This window comes from Gossypium hirsutum, chromosome A13, assembly GCF_007990345.1.
Source record: "Gossypium hirsutum isolate 1008001.06 chromosome A13, Gossypium_hirsutum_v2.1, whole genome shotgun sequence".
Classification (NCBI taxonomy): Eukaryota; Viridiplantae; Streptophyta; class Magnoliopsida; order Malvales; family Malvaceae; genus Gossypium; species Gossypium hirsutum.
In genome coordinates, this window is record NC_053436.1 from 91,871,707 (window position 1) to 91,879,854 (window position 8,148).

Consider the following 8,148-nt stretch of genomic DNA (forward strand, 5'->3'; position numbering starts at 1 on the left):
GACCCTAAATCATAAATTGGGCCCGAGAGCCCAAAATCGAGACCAAGGCCCAAAAAATGATTGAACTTAACGAAAAAAAAGGAAATAAGAAAAAATAAAAAGAAAATGGAAATAATTTTTAAAAATATTTTTATTGCTTTTTAATATATTTTTAGATTATCATTATGCCACGTGTCATAATTCTATTATGCAACCTACCCCAAACTTAACGAGGTTAAAAAAATACCAAACTAGTTAACGAGAAAAAGTTCGGGTACCAATCTGAAAAAAATGGACAAATTTGAGTACCAATTTTATATTTAACCCATAAGAATATTATAATTAGTATAGATGTTAAAAATAATTGGGCTTAAATATATGTTGAAGGCCCGAACAAGGCTTTAATCCATGAATTAAAGAGGTACGATTGGCCTGGTCTTCAAATTTTAGACCCGGGTCAAACAACCGGTTTAGGAAACGATAACTTTCTGACCCAGATCAGAAAACCGACTACCATTGCATTATTTATATTACTATTCCGAAGGTCAGGTTTTCCTTTCATCCTTTATTTGGGTGTCTCGATTTTTCTCGTCCAATCCAATTTGTTGAGGAATCAGACAAAGGTAAAAACTCTGAGTCTTCCTTTGATTTTAATTAATTTTGTGTTTTAGGGTTTGATTTGATTGTTGGATTTTTTTTCTCGTTATTTTTTCTGTTTGTTTGCTGAGAAAACCAGAGTTGAAAACAAAGAAAGTCGGTTCTTTGAATTAAACGTTTGTTTTCTCGTTTTTGGGTATGCATCGATTGTCCAATGAGTTAGGGCTTTTGCGCTTTTTCGTTTTTCATACGATTAAGTTTTGATTTTTAAATGCAACCAATTCTTCAAGTATTTGACTCTTCTTTCGTATTCCTAATTGTAAATTTTGGAACTTTTAGCCTCTTTCTTTGATACCCAGAAGATCATGTTTTTTTTCCGATTATTTTGTTTTGATTGTTATAAGAATCTGTGATGGCAGGTTTAGGTTATTTGCTGATAATATTTTGAAGAAAACATGACAACTGCTGCTAGACCGACATGGCAACCTGCCAAAGGTGGGAATGAACAGGGTGGCACTCGCATTTTCGGCCCATCTCAGAAGTATTCGTCGAGGGACCTTGCTGCTCATACTACTCTAAAGCCTAGGTGAGTCGTTTGTAACATCTTTATAATGCATATATTTGTTTTCATATGTCTAAGTATTAGGGTATCAACGGCCAAAAAGAGGGAAAAAGAAAGGTATCAAAACATGTGACAGTAATATTGTGAGCTTTGCTATTGAGATACATATTTATATGGACTGAAAATAAATTGTGTTTGTTCATTGAATATGGTTAGATATTCTGGTTTGCTTCTCGTTCTCCTTTATGTTGTTGAAGTAAAGGTTTATTTTAGAGAGTTTCCTTAACCAAAACCATACTTCTAGGCATTTAGAAATGTATTGTAACGCTACTTGTATTATACATGAGCTTATTTATGGGTTTGTTTTGCACATGTGAAATGCAGAAAGGATGGGCAGGACACCCAGGATGAGTTGCAGAAGAGAAACCTCCGCAATGAGCTTGAAGAGCGTGAACGGAGGCATTTCTCATCGAGGGACAAGTCCTATAATGGTAAAGAGAAAAACATTTTAGCAACTGTTTTTTGTATGTTGCATGAATTATCTTCATCTTAAATTTCCTATGTTTTGGTTCTTAATATGTGAGTATATTTTTTTTGTAGATGACAGAGATCATAGGAAGGGAAACCATCTTCTTTTAGAAGGTAAATTACCACCTTGAGTATCTTCTTTCAACTTAATGTGCTCTCAAAGCAGCTTACTAACTGCATAAGTCACTTATAGGGGCAAAAAGGGAGGCTGAAGACCGAATTGTTCCGCGCAGTGTTGATGCTGATGATTCTGATGTGGAAGTCAACAGTGACAATGAAAGGTTCTACTTGTTGCCTTTATCTCTGTTGTTTATGCTAGCATAATTCATCTCTGTGATGGTTGAAGTCTTTTTAGGTTTTTTTGGATGGTTTATTAGAATGCATGGTCTTAATATAAGGAACATAAATTCATAGTCTGTGAAGTCAATGAAGCAATAAATTGCAAAAACTTATAATTTCACTGTTTGCAAAATCAATAAAAGAATACTTCCTGTCATTGTTGATAACTTCTGGATATTGCTGTGGTCCGCACCCTCTTTTTGTTAAAGAATTTTATTTTTGTCCTAGTGATGACGACGACGACGATGATGATGAGGATGATGAAGAAGCTCTCTTGGCTGAGCTCGAACGGATAAAGAAAGAGAAGGCTGAGGAGAAGCTCCGCCAGGTAATCTCTGTACCATAGTTTGGTTGCTAATTACTCTAGAGCTTCAGTGTTGTTAGATATCTTCTTGATTTTACAGCTATAGAGTGTATGGTTTGAAATTTCTCATTAATAACAAAAGATATATGACTTATGGCGATGCAGGAAAAACTAGAGCAAGAAGAACAGCTAAAAGCCAAAGAAGCTGAGCTTCTTCGAGGAAATCCACTACTCAATAATCCAACATCTTTTGGTGTAAAAAGAAGGTAAAAGTTGCATGAAAGATCAAAAACCTTCCCCCTTGCATTGTTTAACTAAAGCCTGAAATTGTAAATGAGCTAAGTTGTTTCCTAATTTGTATAGGTGGGATGATGATGTGGTGTTCAAGAACCAGGCTCGCGGTGAAACCAAGCCTCAAAAGCGCTTCATTAATGATACCATAAGGAATGACTTCCACAGGAAATTCCTGCTGAAATACATGAAGTAATTCGCTTGGATACCCTAGCAGTTAGCGAATCAAGTAAAAGAATTTGCTGTTTTCTAATATTGTGAATTTCTAGTGGATTTGACGATGCTTTACCTTTCCTAGAATATGCGATGATGTGTGCCGAAACGTATAATATCTCTTGAATGCATATTAGAATGTTGTATGTTTTCTTGATTTGGTTAAAAGACTTGCTGAAAGAAAGATCTCATGGCTTTTACTTTCATCTGAATTTGTGATGGTTTTTGTTGTCTGGATTACTGATTTCGGCAATCGGCAACTTTATGACCCCCTCCCCTCCATGGCAAATCAGGAGGGATGTTGAAATTTGAACATCTTCATGATACATCTATTCATTTTCTTTTCCCTTTAAACTCATTAATATATGTTACTTATTCTAATGTGCATGTAATAGAAATTTGAAAGAAACATTTATGAATATTTCAAATATTTTAAGGTTTGTTTTATAATATATTATTAGTTTTATACCTGCGCAAGGCACATAACATAATTACATCTTATTTTTTTCTAAAATAATGAGTATTAAACTTCATGTCATGATTATAAGTTTTGCTAATTATATTTTAAAAGTTTATTTTTTTGTTTTTCAAATTTGAAAATTCAGATTTGATATTAAAATTATTTTATTAAAGTTGTCTTGTCTTTTTGGCTTTTATTGATAAAATTGTTAAAATAGAAAAGTTAAATGTTTTTTTATTGGCTTGGTGGTTAAGGGCTATTCACTCTTAAAATTTATTTAGACAATTTCTTTGTATGGATATTTCCCTATTTTAGATTTTTACTTCACATGCTTCTTCGATTATTTATAATAATAGTTTAGTTTAACCCATACAGTCATGTATTTAGAGAGTTTGGTATATATATATATATAATATCTATTTTTGGTGTATTCCTAAACTCTTTAAATCAAGAAAGAGTCATTCGAAGCATTAAAAATGCAAGTTAAAAGAACCCTACAACACATTTGAGGGGGAAGAAGTGATCCCTTAAGAAAACTAGACGTTAGAAATAAAAAATTCTTACAAAATAAATATGAAAAAATTATCTTAAATGTTATATCAAAAGCTTGATGCATTAGTAATTTTATATCTTGTTAAACATTTTCAAAACATCCAAATTCCTTGAAATTTAAGTTGTTAAAATATGATGAATTTCAATAAAAGTGATTTGATATTAAAGGTAAGGATAATAAAGACATTCAACAAATTTTTCATTAAGAGCATAAATATTTAAGGTTTTATAATAAAACACGAAAACATGAGATTAATGAGTCAAATAAGTTGATTGGTATGCAGGAGTCAACAAAAATCTGCATTTGAAAATGTAAATAAATTAATTAATTTCAAATCCGTTTAGAAGCAGCCTGTATCAACAAAATCACTAATTTGGTCATTTATTTGCTTTTTACTCCAAAACACAATTTGCATACCAAACGGCATTTCTCATCCATTCATTAATGGAAATTCATAGAATGGATGAATGAAAGCACAACATTTCAACTTAAAAACTCAATATTTTTTTTAAAAAAATAATTAGATAAACACATTAATAACACCTTTCCAACAATTTTGAAATGATCAAATAAATTTGTTCTCATTAATAAGTAAATCTAAGAGCACCTATTTCTTTGAAAATTGACTCAACTAAAAAGCATATTTTAAGAATGTGCTAATAGTTTTGATGCCCATAGCATCATTTATTCTCTCTAAAATCCTTTAAACTTTTTCCAAGTTTTTTAAATTTCTAAGAAAGAAGGTAAAAAAACATATTTCTGCAATTTTAAAACTTCATTTACAAAATTGTTTTAATGAAAATCTTACTTCCCACAAATGATTGTATAAAAATCAATTAACCAAACCAAAATTATGCTTTACCTCATGTTCCAATATCATTAATCTCAAGCATCAATTCAATATCAAATGCACTAACATATATTATTTATGCACATTTTCAACATTTTAAACCATAAAAATATACATTATTTAAACTCAAAATAAAATACAACATACGCAACCAATAACCCATTTTAAATTTAAAAGCGTAGAGGTTGCAATCCTCCTTTATATGTATAAACCACCCAAATTTCTTTGCATTTCTCATAAATTTTCCAAGACAATCACTTTTTATTTTTTTTATACCCAAAATGTTTTGGCTTCTTTACAATCTCTATCTTTTTACATAAGGTAAGTTAGTGATGCGGGGAGTTTTTGTTTTTAATAAAACAGAGAGTTTTGATTCAAGGGTAAAATAGTAAACGGGGGTAAGCATTAGTGAAACGATGAGTTTTAGCTGTAACAGATTTTGCCACGCTGTCTTTTGTTATTTTTCTCTTATTTAGCACGAGTTGTAAGGGAAGAGGTGGTTATGCAAATATTGAGGAATTCTATGTTTTTTCTTCTTTGATTTTCTTCTTCTCTCCTTATTTTCTTCTACTTAAAATTTGATAATGCAACAAGGGTATCAGAGCCTTTACGATCCCCATTATGGCCGGCGACGGAGTTTCCACGCGTTTAAAGAAAGAGGTTGGTGGGTTGCAACAGGAAGTTTCTAAGCTGCAAGAGGAGCTTGTTCGTTTGGAGGCTAAGGTGGAGACTCGACTGCAGGAGTTCAAGGAGGAGTTTCGTGGGGACTTACAGACGTTGCTGAGCCAATATTTTGGACCTCCACCCAATGGGCCTCCAGCTCAAGGGGTCCCAAATAAGGGAAAAAGTGTCCTAGGAGCTCCACCGGGATTTTTACCGAAAGATACAGAACATCCACAGGTTCCAGCGGATCCGAAGTTGACGGAGTCGAGTAGTGTGCATCAACAGAATCAGTCTTATATGGACGACGTGTCGATGAAGTCAAGTAGGCTTGAATGTCCTAGGTTCGATAGCAGCGATTTTAGAGGATGGTGGACTAAACTAGATCAGTATTTTGAAGCTGAGGGTACGTTAGACTGTGATAAGATTCGCATTGTTATGCTGCATTTGGAGGGACGAGCACTGGAATGGCATCAATTCTATTCCCAATGAAATGGTGGCCTTTGAATGTTATCATGGGCAGCGTATATGAAGAGTATGCAGGACCGTTTTGGATTTGGGCAATTTGGAAATCCTATGAAGGAGTTGGTGAATCTGAAGCAACAAGGTACCGTTGAACAGTACCAAGACATGTTTGTTGGTTTATTAAATCAATTACATCTTCCTGAATCCTATGCTCTTAGTATTTTCCTTAGTAATTTGAGGACTGATATTGGCCATTACTTGGATTTGTTTGAGCCTTCTACTTTGATGGAAGCTTTTCAACTAGCTAGGAAGATTGAGGTGCTCCTTTCCCCAGCAAGGAAATCTACACCCTCAATGATTAATTCACCAAGGCCTTTTCCTAACCCTTCTGTTATATCAGGGTACTCTTCATCTCTTACAAGGGTGGGTTCGGCATCTCAGTCTGTTAGCAGTTTGCCAGGCAGTAAGTCGACATCTCAGTCCATTTCACCAGCTTTGATGGCCGAACGGAAGCAAAAGGGTCTTTGTTTTTGGTGCGGGGCAAAATACCATGCAGCGCATAAATGTGTTAAATCCCAACTATACCAATTTTTGTTGGAACCATTGTCGAACAGTGAGGTGGAGGAATTCCAAGAATGCTCGGACAAGTTTGAGGAGAATGGCTTAGAAGGCGAGTCAACTAAATCTCCTGTGATCTCGTTGCATGCACTTACTGGACTATAAGGACACAATACTATGCAGATGGCTGCTCGAGTTGGGTCTAGTTAGGCTATCATCCTGGTCGACTCAGGCAGCACACATAATTTTATTGATGCCAAACTGGTTAGTATGCTCTCATTACCTGTGATACGTCAAGAACAGTTGAAAGTGTCGATCGCAAATGGTAGTTGTCTTTTTACTAGAAGGTTGTGTAAAAAAGTGCCTTGGGAGGTTCAAAATTACAAATTTGAAACCAATTTTATGGTTCTACCTTTGAAAGGGTGTGATATGGTACTGGGGGTTCAATTGCTCTTGGCTTTAGGAGATATTGTGTGGAATTTTAGTTCCCTAACAATGCAATTCACGATTAGAGAGAAATCATGCATTATTCAAGAAATTGCTCTTGGCTCATTAGCAATGACCGATAGCGAGTCAAATCCAAAATGTTTTGTAGCTGTTGGGAAATCCTTGGGACCTTACGCAGCGGTACTGAGCTCCTCAAATCAAATGACGCTTGCAGGAAAGGAAGCAACTGAACTAGATGATCAGCTTCGAGGGTTAATAATAGAATTTGATGACCTTTTTCAATTACCAAAAGGACTACCACCACCTCGGCTGCATGACCACAGAATACCCTTGAAGGATGAATCTGTTACAATCAAGATGCGACCCTATAGATATCCAACTGTTCAAAAGAGCGAGATGGAAAGGTTGATCCAGGAAATGCTCCAAGCTGGCATAATTAGAGATAGCAATAGCTCTTTTTCTTCTCCTATAGTGATGGTCAAAAAGAAAGATGGAATTTGGAGTCTTTGTGTTGATTATAGGCAGTTAAACCAGCATACAATTAAGGATAAATTCCCCATTCCTATAATTAGAGAGTTGTTAGATGAGCTAGGAGAAGCTAGGGTGTTCTCCAAATTGGATCTAAGGTCCGAATATCATCAAATTCGAATGTGGGAGCCTGACGTGCATAAATCCGCATTTAAAACTCACGAAGGACATTATGAGTTTTTCGTGATGCCTTTCGCCCTCACTAACGCTCCCTCAAGTTTTCAAGCTTTCGTGAACTCTATTTTTAAGCCATTATTTCAGAAGTTCGTGCTATTTTTTTTATGACATCTTAGTGTATTCAAGTTCATGGTCTGAGCATCAGAAACATTTGAGGGTTGTTTTTGTCATCTTAAGGGAACAACAGCTGTATGCCAAAAAATCCAAATGCTGTTTTGGCACCTCTCAAATTGAGTACTTGGGGCATGTGTTACAAGAGGGAACCGTCTCTATGGACAAAACTAAGATCGAGTGCATTTTCTCGTGGCCGATTCCTCAATCAGTGAAAGATTTGAGAAGTTTCCTTGGTCTCTCGGGTTATTACAGAAGGTTTATCAGAGATTATGGAGTTCTAGCTCGGTCTCTTACTACATTATTAAAAAAAATGCTTGGGAGTGGTCGGATCAAACAACTGTAGCTTTTCAAGCTTTAAAAACAGCTTTATGTACTTCTTAATTTTCATCTCGAGTTTATGGTAGATACAGATGCAAGTGCGTTTGGCATTGGCGCAGTGCTGCAGCAACAGGGGCGACCAGTGGCTTTCTTTAGTAAAGCTTTAGGGGTAAGGCATCAGGCATTTTCGATTTATGAAAAAGAA

The 8,148-nt window shown here is 35.1% G+C and overlaps 1 protein-coding gene across 2 annotated transcripts; it reads left to right on the forward strand.

Moving 5' to 3' along the window:
• The first annotated feature begins 413 nt into the window (after positions 1-413).
• Positions 414-3,019, forward strand: LOC107893513 (protein CWC15 homolog A). Of its 2 annotated transcripts, none has more exons than XM_016818531.2 (8): positions 414-602; positions 996-1,162; positions 1,523-1,629; positions 1,739-1,780; positions 1,860-1,947; positions 2,234-2,333; positions 2,475-2,575; positions 2,673-3,019. In XM_016818531.2, the coding sequence occupies exons 2-8, from the start codon at positions 1,032-1,034 to the stop codon at positions 2,794-2,796; spliced, it is 693 nt and encodes a 230-aa protein (XP_016674020.2). In that variant the 5' UTR covers positions 414-602; positions 996-1,031; the 3' UTR covers positions 2,797-3,019. The 2 variants fall into 2 exon arrangements, with proteins under 2 accessions (XP_016674020.2, XP_016674022.2); XM_016818533.2 differs by having other exon boundaries at positions 459-602; positions 992-1,162.
• Positions 3,020-8,148: the final 5,129 nt, after the last annotated feature.

What these genes read in the sequence shown, in the direction of transcription:
- LOC107893513 (XM_016818531.2), top strand. Translation starts at nt 1,032, where the DNA reads ATGACAACTGCTGCTAGACCGACATGGCAACCTGCCAAAGGTGGGAAT. An exon ending in CTGAGGAGAAGCTCCGCCAG is followed by an intron (nt 2,334 to 2,474) that starts GTAATCTCTGTA and finishes ATGGCGATGCAG; the next exon opens with GAAAAACTAGAGCAAGAAGA. An exon ending in TCTTTTGGTGTAAAAAGAAG is followed by an intron (nt 2,576 to 2,672) that starts GTAAAAGTTGCA and finishes TAATTTGTATAG; the next exon opens with GTGGGATGATGATGTGGTGT.